This window comes from Amblyraja radiata, chromosome 1 (assembly GCF_010909765.2).
Source record: "Amblyraja radiata isolate CabotCenter1 chromosome 1, sAmbRad1.1.pri, whole genome shotgun sequence".
In the NCBI taxonomy this organism is placed as follows: Eukaryota; Metazoa; Chordata; class Chondrichthyes; order Rajiformes; family Rajidae; genus Amblyraja; species Amblyraja radiata.
Genome location: NC_045956.1, coordinates 119633482 through 119649348, shown reverse-complemented (window position 1 = coordinate 119649348; position 15867 = coordinate 119633482). Strand labels below are relative to the sequence as shown.

Genomic DNA, 15867 nt, shown 5'->3' with positions numbered 1-15867 from the left:
TGCCTGACATGCTGAGTTACTCCAGTACTTTGTAACAAGAGGAATCGAATATAGGAGCAAAGAAGTCCTTCTGCAGTTGCACAGAGCCCTAGTGAGACCACACCTGGAGTATTGTGTGCAGTTTTGATCCCCTAATTTGGGGAAGGACATTCTTGCTATTGAGGGAGTGCAAGGTTTACAAGGTTAATAAGGATGGCGGGACTGTCATATGCTGAGAGAATGGAGCAGCTGGGCTTGTACATGGGATCTCATTGAAACATATAAGATTGTTAAGGGCTTGGACACACTAGAGGCAGGAAACATGTTCCCGATGTTGGGGGAGTCCTGAACCAGAGGACACAGTTTAAGAATAAGGAGTAAGCCATTTAGAACGGAGAGGAGGAAACACTTTCTCACAGAGAGTTGTGTGTCTGTGGAATTCTCTGCCTCAGAAGGCAGTGGAGGCAGGTTCTCTGGATGCTTTCAAGAGAGAGCTAGATAGGCCTCTTAAAAATAGCGGAGTCAGGGGATATGGGGAGAAGGTAGGAATGGGGTACTGATTGGGGATGATCAGCCATGATCACATTGAATGGTGGTGCTGGCTCGAAGGGCTAAATGGCCTGCTCCTGCACCTATTGTCTATATACACCTTTACATTTTAATGGATAAAAGTCCTAGGAAGCATTCATGCAATTTCCTGATATTGTATGGAGCAAGGTTCTGTAAAGAAACCTAAATTTTAAAAGTGAACACTAGAATGAATGGCTATGAGAACTGTAAACTTGGACACTTTTCACAATCTCTTGCATGCGATTTTGGACAATTCTGACTGCAATTAACTATTCAACCATGGAAGCACTCATTTGTGAGAAATCATGTTTCTTTATGTGGCACAAGTGAAGTAACCCATCATTGAAGGTAGAACAGGGGAACTCTAAGGAAAGACCACAGGATGTATGGATCAAACCAAAAGACTTGTTTTGAAATTCCCAATTCTATCCAAAGACTCAGCAAACTGAAAGCATACAGGAATGTCTCAGATTTTCATGAAGTGTTTAAAGTTTATTTTGTTACTTTCATTCACACACTACCATCTTTGTCTTCAGTCTACTTCTAATGAAAACAGGTATCGGGATTGACAACAAAAAATTCTAACTAAATGGAGAAAACAGCAAGTAAGAGTTACCCACTTATCTCCCTCATTGGTCTTGATTTTAATTTGCATTGACTTTTCACCCTAGCTGTGCTGAATAGCTACTGAACACACTTGAAGACATTGTGGGAAGGACCCTGGGGGCAGCAAATGCCATTTCAGGCAGCATTGCTTTCCTCGTGTGGCTATGTGTGTTCTTCTGGATTATACATTGTATTTTCCGATATTCCATGCTCTGGGCTTCATACTCCTATATATATGTTTTTAATTGTGTGACTTTCCTACCTCTGACAGCAAACATCCCTTTTGTGTCAGGCTAGCAGTCTTCAGTCACCTGAGCTCCTGCACCCCCTACTGCAACCACCACTGACCATTTGCAGCTACCCATTTGTCCCAGGCCAGCCAAGATGCAGATGAGGTCCCCAGCCAAATGACCCATACTTCAATTTAGCTGTTCTCCTAAAATATGTGTCCCTTGGCCATTGTAGGGAAAGTTAACATATTATAGCATGTTCCACCCGATTAGCATGTATGCTTAGTAGGTTTATTTGAAGTACTATTATTCTATTTTAGTAGAGACATTGTTCCTTTCTTATTAAGTGAACCAATACCTCTTCTAAAACAGTAGAAGAATTTTAGACAAACTTTATTCAAAGCAAAGAAAAAGTTGTAAAGTACAAAGGGATAAAACTTACAATATTCATTACAGACAAGATATAATGTTCGATATCCTTACGACCATGGTATCCCACCATCATTTTGTCTGCCACTACCAGAGTTTCCACAAAGCGTTCAAGGCTTACTGATCTCTTTTGTCGATGGGGACTATTTGTAGTTTTGTTATTTGGCAACGAGGTTGGAACAGCTGAGAGATCATTTAACCACCAGGGCTTTCTTCTTCGTGTGTGGTCTTCTGGAAGTGAAGATAATCAACCACGTTAGCTGGGTTAGTGGCTTAGCATCTCATAGTCCAGCTGCTTTTAACTGTGGAGTTTCACTTTCATGAAATGAGGCTGTCACTAATTACAGGCCACAAAAAACTCAGAACATCTTTGGTTCAGATTTTCAGGAAAATAAATGCAGATGAATTTTCTATGTCACTTCTAGATAGTTTACTTGCAGGCTTCAAAGCCTTTACATTGGCCTCTTTGCAAAGCTGCCTAAGTAGCATTATAGATTTAAGTCATGCCTTTTACATGCTGAAATGGCTCCAACTTCTGTCCTGCCTCCAGACAGCCAGTTTACCTCATATCCTTCTAAATACAGTTTGCCTTCCATATTAATCAGCAATCATTGTTAACAAGAAACTGAAATGTAAAAACTGATGATAATTCCACCAAGATTGTTTTTCATAGTTAGCAATAGTAGGAATATTAGGACACAAGCGCTTTTAGTCTTACAGCAACCTATCCTGAATCAGTCGTTGCACAATATTATTAATTTGCACACAAGGCTGTTCTGCAAACAAAGAGCCATGAACTGTGTTGGCTTGGGACAAAAATATTGGTCTTCCACATCCATCCTAATTGGTATGCGGCACCTCGGTTTAACACTATCTCATACTCCTCCCCAACCACAATTCCAGTTGACCTCAAGGCTAACGGCCATGGCCATCCCAGGAAGTGGACTGCAAACGGCTACTGACCTCAGGCATGAGAACCTGTGGCTCTGTCCTTCGATTAGACTGATGACATTTTCATAGCTCACTATTGCCAAAGATGCTTGAACTGTTCTTTGGATGTCTCCAAACACAAACATTTGCAAATAGTTCAAATAGATTTTGAGTTTTAAAAAAAAATATTTTAAGAAAACAATAAATTTACTTAAATTAGTGTAAGCTACCACAAATTAATTTGAAGAAAATTAAACAAATCACGTTTCCACATTTTCCTTTTTAATTAAGGCCTTGCAATTGGATTCAAATAATGGGGTTGCCCTTGCTACACCAACCATCTGTGACAAAAGGCTGATGACCAGGATATCCCTCAGCTCTGCTATGCTCTTCCAGCGATGGAGCAGGTGATCAGCTGCACCAGCATATTCTTCCCTTTGGACAATAGATGTAAATCAAAAGGAACACTGCAAATGTACAACGTTTCAAAAAAATATTCATGAGTCATGGATTACACCCACATCACCTTATGTGCACTTCCCTCTTCAGTCCTATAAGACATGCAAAAGAGAAAGGGTTTGGTTAACGTAGTCTTTAAATCACTAGGACAGAGCTCAAACCAATACCAGGACCACAGATGCAGAGAAATATCTCCAAATCCCATATTAGCAGCATGGGAAAAAACATGCAAGTATTTACGTATGTAAATAACTGAAATGGTAACCACAAAACTACTAAACTGCTAAAATAGAATCTATTGGGTGCATGATAAAATACATTCCATTTGTCTGGACAAGTGCAATGCCAGCAACTCTGAAACAGAACACCATCCCAGAGATTGGCACAACATCAACCACCCTAAACATTCTTCAGCGCACCACCAGATGACAGTGACTCAGTGAGCCTACCATTTGTAAAACACACTACAGTTATTCAGTCGGCTGTGCAGACTGAACCTCCCAAGCCCGCGTCGTCTACCACCAAAGACAAGGGCAGCAGGTGCTTGGAAACACCGCCAATATCATGTTTCCCTCCGAGTCACACACCATTCTGACTGAAATATGTCACAGGTTCTTCATTTTCACTTCGGAAATTCTTGCCCAACAGCATTGCAAGAATACCTTCACCAGAAGGGCTGCAGGGTTCAAGACAGCAGCTCAAGGGATCAGAGATGGGCAATAAGCATTATTACTGATGCCCAAATCCGAAAAATGTGTTTGTAAATAAACCATCCTTCAAGGTCAAGTCTACATTTGATGCCAGAACCACTAATGTTATTGATCGTTAAATGCTTCATCAGTTCAGGGATATCAATTCCAGTCCATGTGCAACTTATTCCTAACCAGCAGAACCACAAATGGCAATAAATATTTACTTCCCTGGGAGCTGCCCACGAGTGCCCAAATCACTGGGACCACTAGGGGCGCCGCATTGATGGCAGCCTCTGCCTACAGTCTGTCTGTTTTTCTGTCTTTTTTTTAATTTTTAGTCAGTTTTAAAAGTTTGTTTTGGAGATTTCTTTAGCTTTTCTATGTGGGGGATGGGGGTAGGGTAAGGGGGAAACCATTTCCCAGTCACTTCCTGGTGAGGACGCGACTATTCTCGGAGTCGCGCCCCCCCACCCCCCCCCCCCCCCTCGCGGCCTACCACCTGGATTGGAGCGGCCTTTCCTGCCGGGGACCCGGACCAGAGCTTCAGCAGTGGCGGCGCAGTGCTGGATACATCAAGGAGCGGGTGATTTCTTACCTGGATCGCCGTTTGAGGCTCCGGAGTGTTGGGCCTGCTGCTTCAACATCGGACCTGTGGTTCGTAGAGCTTCCAGTGCGGGCGGCACTGACTTCAACATCGCGGAGTCCTGGGACCCTTTGCCGAGGGCCGCCAGCGTTGAATCTCCGCCCAGCGCGGCCTGTGGACTTCGGGAGCCGCGGACTCTGGTAGGAGGTGGCCGATTCGGATGTCCAAGCCACTGAGGATGTCCTCCAGTCCCGACGTCGGACTTCCATCACCCCGGCGAGCGGGCCTGAACAACGGGCCGCCCGTAGCGGCAACAGCGGAGGGTTCGGGAGCCCCCCGACCACGGGAGGACAACAGAGGAGGATGACTGAATTTTGCAGCCTTCCCTCACAGTGGGAAACTTTGATCCCGCTGTGTGGGGATGTCTGTGTTAAAGACTATCGTGTTCTGTGCTCTTTATTATTCGTATGGCTGTATCAATTGATACATGTGACAAATAAATGTATCTTGTATCTTGATTACCACTACAATGAATGCAAAATCAATGGAGTCCTGAATCAGCGCCGGTTATTCTGACACACAGTTCTGATAAGGCTTCAGGAACTTTGATTGTGCACTATGATAGTAACATTTACAATGAGTGCTCAGCACAGAAGCCCAAAGGAAGGAAGGCTGGTTGTGCAGTACTTAAATAACTTGACTAACAACCCAGAAGCCTAGAATAACAAAGCAGAAAGTTCAAATTCCACGATTGTAGCTGTGGAATTTAAATTCAACACAACTGGTTATTTTTGCCAGATAAATCCAGCTGGTTCACTAATGCCCTTCAGGGGAGGCAATATTGTCCAGTTTGGACTATATGAGACTCCTAACAAACAACAATATCAATGCTCTGACAGAAATTAGTGTGCACATTCTGAACATTTAAATTTTTTTTTTAAATAACTAAGAAATTCTGAAGTACGATTTGGAGGGCACATCGTTATTGGCTATTGAAAAAGTTTACATAACGCACTTCATCTTGACGGACTACTCTAATCACTTATTCCACCTCCCCTCCACCATCTACTGACACTTTAAGCATATGGCAAGAAACAAAATGCTGGAGGAACCAGGCGGGCTGGTCTGTGGAGGGAAATGAACAGCCAATATTTCCAGTCGGGACCCTTGTTCAGACTGATGGAGTAGAGGGGAGAAAGCTGTTAAAGAGAGACAAGATGAAGGGGTGGGGCAAAAACTGGCAAATAAGAGGTGGATTCTGGTGAGGAGGATTGTGATTTGACAGATTAGTGGAGGGAGTAACAAATACTGGAGGTGACAGAGCCAAAAGGGTGCCAGATGAGAGAGGACGAGGAGTGAATGTAAATCCACAAATGGGGATAGTAGTGGAAGGAATGGGTGTGAACGTGGGATGAAGGGAAAAGGGGGTAAACTGGAAGACAGGGGCAGCAGGAGAAAGGCGTGCGCAGGATGGGGGGGGGGGGGGGGGGGGGGGGGGGAGGAAGAGACCAGAGTAAATGAGAAGGGACTGGGTGACAGTATTGATTTACCAAAAATTAAAGAATTCAATGCTATTGGGTTGTAGGTTACCCAATCGGAATCTGAGGTGCAGTTCTTCCTCCAGTTTGCAAGTGGCCTGGCTGAGGATAGAAGGCCGGTATAGTAATGGAAGGATGGTTGGGGGGGGGGGGGGTTAAAATGAATAACTGGAAACTCCCGCAGGCCTTGGGTGAAATGGTCAGCTAGTCTAGGTCTGTCCATTTCCCTCCATTGATTGCCCGCTGAATTCCTCCATCACTTTAGCATTTTTACAATATCTTCAGCCTTTAGTGTCTCCACTTTACAATATACAATTGGGCACTGGAACATGAAGGCATCATTCACACTCGTTAATCATCCCCTCACCGTATTTGTGCATTGACAAGAAATGCCACTTAATTTAACTCCAGGAACAAGGTCTCCACATACAATGTTTTCAGTACGTTAACAGGAATGCTATTATAATTGTAATGGTAGTTGCACAGTTTCTGTTTATTTAACTGCAGCTTATGTGTTTATGGATTACTTCCAAAGTGTTTCCTGTTAGTGATGGTGTCTGGAATCCAGAATGAGCCTTCTGTTTCTTCCTGATCCCTCTTCACTGGCAGGATGAGTGAGGTGGTTGGCTACAGTGTTGAAATCAAGGGAGTGTGCAGGAATTTAGATTTACTTGCTTTTGGAGGGGCATTTAAACAAACATATATGCCATAAACATAAACACACTTAATGATCTCCAGGACTATTGGGGGAGCCTGGCACCCGGTTGGCCACTCGTCACACATGCCCCTGGTTGAAATAGGACCCCCCCCCCCCCCCCCCCCCCCCGGGACATGGCTAAATGTTACCTCACGGCAGCTGTCCTTTGATATACTCACTGTGGTTTGTGGGATTGAAATTTAACACTGCGGATAGCACAAACCAAGCAATAGTGAATCAGCAGCCTGGTTTACTCCCCGACCAATGTTCCTTTCAATGCATAATGAGGAAGAACACATAGCTGTAAAATAGAGTGCTGAATTAGTACCATCTGTTTTCTGCTACCCTGATGTCATGGTAGGGAGATTTAAGCCTCTCAAGTCTAGCACCTAAGTCCCCTTAGGCAAAAGCCTAAACATCAATGACAGAAGTGCAGATTTCCCAACAGAAAGTGGGAGATCATTGGTAGAGGATTCAGAAAATGTTTGACAAACTCGTCTTATCTTATTTGACCTAGCACGATCATTGAACTTATTTCTGTACTGTGTGACAGTTTATCCTTTTTCTTCGTCACCCAGTTGTTAGCCTTGTTTCAAGGGTCTATGTGGCTCCCTCCAGCAGCAATTCCTCAGCAGCAGTCTCCCCTCCCTCCCGCTGAGCTCAGAGACTTTAGATAAATAAACTTACTACACTTTGCAGACATGAAGGCTGTCTTTTAAACAGCTACGTGTCTTTAAATCGGGCAATAGTAAAATGTTCTCCTGTCCTTACAACAGAAAAAAATATTCAATATTTTCTATTTGGGTCCATGCAAAAAAAAAATGTAGATGTGATGGTTCCCAGGAATATAATGGGTTAAAAATATACAGCATCTTAGAATTGGAAAGGCTTCTTAAGTGAATTTACAGTGCAAACAGTTAGAAGGAGGTGTAAACCACTTGTTTCGTTATTGACATTTCACTTGCATCAATTTTGCATTTAATATGAATATGAGATGTTTTTATATTTCAAACAGAGATCTGAACCTGGTGATCAATATTGTGGCTTAGAAACAAGGCAAGAGGAGTCAGACTTCCATCACTGTTCTGCACAAATAAATCAATTAACCTTACCCTTTAACTATAGAAACAAGATGAAAATAATGCCACATATTCAACCGTATATGGTTCAATGAAATTAAGATATATATGTAAAACATATATATGGAAACAGGCCCTTCGGCCCACCAAGTCGACACCGACCGCAATCTATCATACACCAGTTGTATCCTACACGCCAGGGACAATTTACAGAAGCCAATTAACCTACAACCCTGCACTTCTTTCACATGTGGGAGAAACCGGAATTTCCACAGAAAACCATGTGGTCATAAGGAGAATGTACAAATACTGTTCAGACAGCACCCGTAGTCAGGATCAAATCTGGGTCCGTGGTGCTGCAAGGCAGCAACACTACCGCTGCGCCACCGTGCCACCCCATTAATTTTTTTTCTGTAATATTTATTATGGTGACACATGATTCTGATTACTACCTTTAGTTGGATAACACACATCGCGTCATTCTGTTTTATTGCTGTTTTTCAACCTCGTCAGTCTGAAGGTCTTGACCCGAAACATCACCTATTCTTTCTCTCCAGAAATGCTGCCTGTCCTGCTGAGTTATTCCAGCTTTTAGTATCTATCTTCAGTTTAAACCACCATCTGCAGTTCCTTCTTACACTCTTTATTAAGCGAAACAGGTCCTATCCTCATTAAATTATTCACATCAACCGTCTTTTCTTCATCTCCGTTGCTGCAGAGAATACAATTCCAGTTATCAAATCTTTCTTCAAAGTGAAACAAAAATTCCAGCCCTGCCAATATGTTCATAAATCACCTCTGGATCATCTCCAGAGCAATTGCACCCTTTCTACAGTGTGTCATAGTCTTACAGCATGGAAACAGGCCCTTCATCCCAACTTGTTCATGCAGATCAACATGCCCCATCTAAACTAGTCCCATTTATCCGCATTTGGCCCATATCCCTTTAAACCTTGAGTGTGTAAGGGTGTGTGTTAGGTTGTGTGTGAGAGTGTGGGTCAGTGAAGCGGCGACAACACCCGGAGTGAGCGGAGACTTGGCGATGTCCGGGGAGCATTTCCCTCTCTCCCCCCCTCTCCCCAGGAATGCGGGCTGGCCCAGGTGCTCTGTGTCCAGCTGGGGTCCGGGGGAGGTGAGGGTCAGTGACCTGGGGGTCCGGGGGAGGTGAGGGTCACTGACCCGGGGGTCAGGCATCAGAGCGGAGCCTTAGCCAGAGATTCATCCCCGCGACTCCGGAGGCGGCACCGAAGCCCCCACTCACCCGGTCGGCTCCTGGCTCCGGGCCGGGGTTAAAGCTCCATGTGGTGTGGACAGAGCGGCCACCGGACACAGAGCCGCCGGAGGTGAGGGTGGGAGGTGTGAGAAATGCTTGAGTCTGAAGAAGGGTCAAACTCAGACATAGATGCTGCCTCATCCGCTGAGTTTCTCCAGCATTTTTGTCTACATTGCCATTTTAAATAGTGTGCGATGGGCTTAAGCCAATTAAATTGCTTGTTCTTTACGGGGAACCCGCCAACAAAAAAACTATTCTCATTGGTGAGTGTGGAGCAGTGTGACTTTATTTATTTATTCATATATTTTTTTAAATATTTTTTTTAAGCGTGAGAATTTCTGTCATCAGCGTGAGAGCGTGAGAATTTCCTCAAATGCGTTAGTCTCACGCTCAATGCGTGAGAGTTGGCAGCCTTGCATTCTATCCACCTGAAGATAGACACAAAAAGCTGGAGTAACACAGCGGGACAGGCAGCATCTCTGGAGAGAAGGAATGGGTGACGTTTCAGGTCAAGACCCTTCTTCAGACTATCCATCAGCTCAGATTAAAACTTTTAAACTGTTGCATCTTGGTCTTTTTTCGACAAAGTTTCAATCATAATTATTTTAAATTTATGCCACTTAAAAGGAACAGCTAAAAAGTTAAAAACACCTGTAATAGTTATCATTGGTGCCTTTTACGTAATAAACAAGCCACGTTGCTATGACTGGTAGGATCATTTTAATGTTCATGTTTTCTTAACAGGAACAGTAGGGGTCAATTCATATCTCATTGCTTATTCTAACATTCAATTAGATTATTCCTGATTTAACTGTGATTGATAAATGTTTGCAAGTGCAGGGCACTATCAATCACACTGACAAATATTAGTCAGTGTTAATCATTGCTTTTATTGTGGGAGTACTTGATTTATGCTTTGCATACAGAAGCGTTTCCTAGTTTCTATCATAGACTCATAGAACTTGGAAACTGGCCCTTCGGCCCCAGTTTCCAACACTGACCAGCATGCCCCATCTACACTAGTCCGTCCTACCTGCCTACACTTGGCCCATAACCCTCCAAACCTTTTCTATCCACATACCTGTGTCAGGGGGCGGAAATAGCTATCAAAACATGCGGGGGACACACAATTTCATGGTGGCCGCACACGCACACTCACACACGCGAGGCTTCGGCCCTGGGCCCTGTGGACGGTAACATTGGGAGCTGACCTGGTTGGTGTCTTAATCTCTTCCTTGTACGGAGACGCGCCCTTTCCCTTGTCGTGTCTCTATTTGCTGGGGCCTAACATCGTGGAGCCTCGGAGGCCTTACCATCGCAGAGCTGGCTGGCGCGGAGGCTGTGGTGGTGCGGCGGCGCCTACCTGACAGCGGAGCTTCGGAGGCTTCGGCCATAGGCCCTGTGGACGGTAAAATCGGGAGCTCAAAGGTCCCTGGTGGAAGACTGATTTCCGAGCTCCCGTAACGGCAACTTCGCCCGCCCCGATTCACGGGGTTTTAATCGGCCTGTCGCAGGGCCTTACATCGCCCGGTACGGCTTAATCGGCCACGGGACATACCAACGCCCGCCGGGGGGCTTTAACATCAGGAGCCTCAATCGCCTCGATGCGGGAGAAGAATAAAGAACAGGGAAGAGATAAGACTTGCCTTCCATCACAGTGAGGAGGTGTTTGGAGATTCACTGCGATGGATGTTTGTGTGAAACTGTACTAATTGTGTGTTATGTTTATTTTATTGTTATGACAGCAGGGAACGAAATTTTGTTCAAATCTCTGTCTGTTTGAATGACAATAAAGGCAATTTGTATTTGTATTAGTAGAAACTCTCTGTGAATACCTTCAGTAATACTTGAAGGTCAAAACACAATTAGTGTTAATATCACGTTAATACAATGTTAATAGATACTAGACCAAGTGTTCCTCCCAATGCGTGCTGGGGGGGGGGGGGTGCTGCGGCTTCACACGCACACTAATCACCCCCCACACACACGGGGGAGGGGGGGAGGGGGGAAGGGGGTAGAGGTGGGGTGAGAGGGGTGTAGGAGGAGACGGGGTGGGGAGATGGGAGACCGCTGGGTCCCGTTCCCTCAACGTGCGGCCAATGTGCCGAAAATCTTTTTGAGGACACTATCTACCCGTGATGCCACTTTCAAGGAACTATGTACCTGCATTCCTAGATCTCTCTGCTCTACAACACTCCCTTGAGCACTAACATTCACCGTGTCTGTCCAGCCCTTGTTAGATTTTCCAAAATAGAATACCTCTCATTTCCCCATGTTATATTTCATCAACCATTCCCCAGCCCACCTGGCCAATCCATCAAGATCTTGCTGCAAGTTTTGACAACCTTGGCACACTGGCTGGTGCTGAAATTAAGATCCCTTCTTCTGGACACTTATGGAGAATAATTGAAGGGATAGATTGGCACAGCACGAGGACCCAACTGAAACTTGAACTCAGGAACAGATGAAAAGCTATACTTTATAACCTACGAACCTATCTCCATTGACGTATTACGGGTAACCCATTCCACCTCCCTTGTTTTTCTGTTGTGTTTTTTTTTCTTCTTTTTTCTTTGTAACTTTCTACCCTCTCTTTCTCCCTCTTTCTATAAAAAATAAAAACACTAGAAGCAGAAGTAATTGATTATGGAAAATTTTAATAATGTATGACTGATGTATATGAAAAGTTTTTGTACTATAATATGTAACTACATTTTATAATATGTCTACTTCTAATAAATAAATTGAAAAAAATAAAATAAAAAAATAATTCTCTTTATCTATCCATGAGTTGTTTTCAAAATATGTACAAATTTTATTCCAGAGCATATAAATATGCTTTTCGTCAATTAGCCTCATAACTCAACTATTGTAGCCCTGATAAGATTGTCCATTGATGGACGAATTACAGATAACGATGACAGAATATAGGAGGGATATCGATCATCTGATTGAATGGTGCCAGAACAGCAGTCTTGCTCTCAATGTCCGCAAAACCAAGTGGTAGATTGTTGACTTTAGAGGAGGAAGGCTGAGGATCCACAAACCTGTCTTCCTTGACGGGACAGTGGTGGAGAGAGTCACAAACTTCAAATTCCTGGGCGTGCAAATCTCTGAAGACCTGAAGGACTTCTTCAGACTGATTGTGGGGGGGGGGGGGCTGAAAGAGATGAGAGGCAGGACAAAGTCAGGCAAGTAATATTGGATGCAAATGAGAGCGGGCAGTGGTTGATATGCAGATCGTTGGACAAAGGCCAGAGATGAAAAGGCAGAGAGCATGAGACGAAAGGATTGAATAGTTGCAAATTGTGTGGCTAGAGTAAGGAATGTAGGTAGAAGGGGAGGGGGAAATAGATGCAGGTCCAGGTTGTGCCCAGGGGAGATTGGGGGGTGGGAAGTATGTGGGGGAAGGAGTTGGACTTTAAATTACCCAAAATTAATTTACCTGAAGAAGAGTCGCAACCCAAAATGTCACCTTGCCACATTCTCCAGATATGGTGCCTGACCATTGAATAACTCCAGCACTTTGTGTCTTTTTTGTAAACTAGCATCTGCAAATCTTTCTTTCTTCTATGAACTCCAACCAAACTTCACACTATAACTGTCTCTGTTGCACAAGGACTTTGAGCTTTGTCTTGTACTAGATTGGGTTTTTTATTTAATGAACTTTTTTTGTGTGTTTATTATATTATCTATTGAGTACTGTGTTTACAAATCTCTTGAACTGCAAGTATGAATTTAATTTGTGGGAAGAAACCGCAGATGCAGCTTTACACCAAGTAATAGACACAAAATGCTCGAGTAACTCAGCAGGACAGACAGGCAGCAATCCTTTCCTGGAGAGAAGGAATGGGTGATGTTTCGGGTTTTGACCCTTCTTCATTAATGTGTTTCGGTACATACGACAATTCAACATTCTGGACTCTTGACTACCTGCATTCCGTCCAAGGGAAATAGCTCCTTCCACTATTTGCCGAGTCTTAAACTATGCAGTGTTCAAGTACTGAATTTGTACACACCAGGGCATCGGAAATGTCCTCGCTCTTCAGGGAACGGGGATTCTCCTCCTCCACCATAGATGAGGCTCGCACCAGGGTCTCTACCATACCCCGCAACACTGCTCTCTCTCCCCATCCCCTCACTCGCAACAAGGGCAGAGTCCCCCTAGTCCTCAACTTTCACCCACCAGCCGACAAATACAACAAATCATCCTCCGCCATTTTCGCCACCTCCAACGTGACCCCACCACTCGCCACATCTTCCCATCTCCCCCCATGTCTGCCTTCCGCAAAGACCGCTCCCTCCGCAACTCCCTTGTCAATTCTTCCCTTCCCTCCTGTACCACCCCTTCCCCGGGCACTTTCCGTTGCAACCGCAAGAAATGCAACACCTGTCCCTTTACCTCCCCCCTCGACTCCATTCAAGGACCAAAGCAGTTGTTCCAGGTGCGACAAAGGTTCACCTGTATCTCCTCCAACCTCATCTACTGCATCCGCTGCTCTAGATACCAGCTGATTTACATCGGTGAGACTAAGCGGAGGTTGGGCGATCGTTTCGCCGAACACCTCCGCTCAGTCCGCAAGAACCTACCTGAACTCCCGGTGGCTCAGCACTTCAACTCCCCCTCCCATTCCCAATCCGACCTCTCTGTCCTGGGTCTCTTCCATTGCCAGAGTGAGCAACACCGGAAATTGGAGGAACAACACCTCATATTCCGCCTGGGTAGCCTGCGTCCGGAGGGCATGACCATTGAATTCTCCCAATTTTGCTAGCCCTTGCTGTCTCCTCCCCTTCCTTAACCCTCGAGCTGTCTCCTCCCATCCCCCCGCCCTCGGGCTCCTCCTCCTCCCTTTTTCCTTCCTTCACCACCCCCCCCACCCCCTATCAGTCTGAAGAAGGGTTTCGGCCCGAAACGTCACCTATTTCCTTCGCTCCATAGATGCTGCTGCACCCGCTGAGTTTCTCCAGCATTTTTGTGTACCTTCTGAATTTGTACAACTCACTCACAAAATTATTTTCCTTTAAATTCTGGCCCTCTGATTAATTATTAGTCTTTCAAATGATTTTATATCTAGTTACTCCAATTAGCAATCCATGCTTATGACCCATCAATCCCTTTGAACCCCATTGGTACAACATTTTCTTGTCAAACAGCACAAAATCATTCTTTTAAAAAAGTATGCGTATCTGTTCTTTCTCATCCAAATTGGATGATGTGAGAATTACATGAAAATCTAATTTTTCTCATGACCAATCCAGTATTTCAGATTTATTTAATGACATCATTTTAAATTTCCTCAACTGTTGTCATGAAATTTGAACGTACTTTTGGATCATTAAACTAAGATCTTGATTAAAGTAAAAGGACCCATCAAAGAATTGTAGAATAAAAAGAACATCCACCCAATCAGACCTGTGGCAGTTCTTTTGAAAACCAGCCCAGTTTTTCTCCCAATGCTGACGTTTTTCCAACACTCAGAAAACTTTTCCCCATCAAATATTTGTCCAATTACATTTTGAAAACTACATCAGAATCTATCTCCACTATCTTAACAAACAATGCTCCTAACCACAAGTCATATTACAAAGGTTTCCTTCATATCAACACTGGTTTTGGTTTCAATGAAGTTTAACATGTGGTGATGGGAAAGATTGGCAGTTTTCCATGTATTTAGCACTAACAAGTATGATAAATGTCTTGCGCTATGGACCAATAATCCTTGGAGAGATTAAAACTAAGCATTTTAAAATAACTGCATGCCAAGATCACAGAGTCATAGATCACAGTAACAAGCCTAGCACATCATAGCACATTTGTCAATGCCGACAATCAATGAGGAATCAAACACTCACCTATACTAATCCCATGTATCAGTTCTTACTGCGAGCTTTCTATGCCTTGGCAATTCAAGTCCTGACAATAATGTTTTAATTTTATTTAATTATAATTTAACCTATTACCTCCTCAGGCACTAAACTCCAGATAGCAACAACAACAAAAAGTAGTAAACACTGCCCAGTCCATCATCGACTCTGACCTTCCATCCATCGAGGGGATTTATCGCAGTCGCTGCCTCAAAAAGGCTGGCAGTATCATCAAAGACCCACACCATCCTGGCCACACATTCATCTCCCTGCTACCTTCAGGTAGAAGGTGCAGGAGCCTGAAGACTGCAACAACCAGGTTCAGGAATAGCTACTTCCCCACAGCCATCAGGCTATTAAACTTGGCTCGGACAAAACTCTGATTATTAATAACCCATTATCTGTTATTTGCACTATCAGTTTATTTATTCATGTGTGTATATATTTATATCATGGTATATGGACACACTTATCTGTTTTGTTGTAAATGCCTACTATGTTCTATGTGCTGAAGCAAAGCAAGAATTTCATTGTCCTATCAGGGACACATGACAATAAACTCACTTGAACTTGAACCTAGTGCTATAGGTACATAGTTCCCTGAAAGTGGAGACACATATCGATGGTCATCAGTCAGGGCATTCAGTACAGGGGGTCTCAACCTGAAACCTCACCCTTCCTTCTCTCTAGAGATGCTGCCTGTCCCGCTGAGTTACTCCACCTTTTTGTGTCTATTTTCGGTTTAAACCAGCATCTGCAGTTCCTTCCTACACATTCAGTACAGGAGTTGGGATGTCATGTAACAACTGTATAAGTCTTTGGTGTGATCACATTTGGAGCATTGTATGCAGTTCTGGTTGCCCAGCCATTAAGTTGGAAAGGTTGCAGAAAAGAATCACAAGGATATTCCTGTGACTAGGTAGCTGTAGATAAGGAG

At 44.0% G+C, this 15867-nt stretch overlaps 1 protein-coding gene across 1 annotated transcript in view; it reads right to left on the bottom strand.

The window, feature by feature from the left end:
* The window catches only part of adamts6 (ADAM metallopeptidase with thrombospondin type 1 motif 6), a 258203-nt gene that overhangs the window by 220620 nt on the left and 21716 nt on the right, over positions 1-15867 (bottom strand). Inside the window, exon 5 of the mRNA XM_033029876.1 lies at positions 1828-2045. Coding sequence (XP_032885767.1) covers positions 1828-2045 — 218 coding nt within the window. The remainder of the gene's footprint in view (positions 1-1827; positions 2046-15867) is intronic.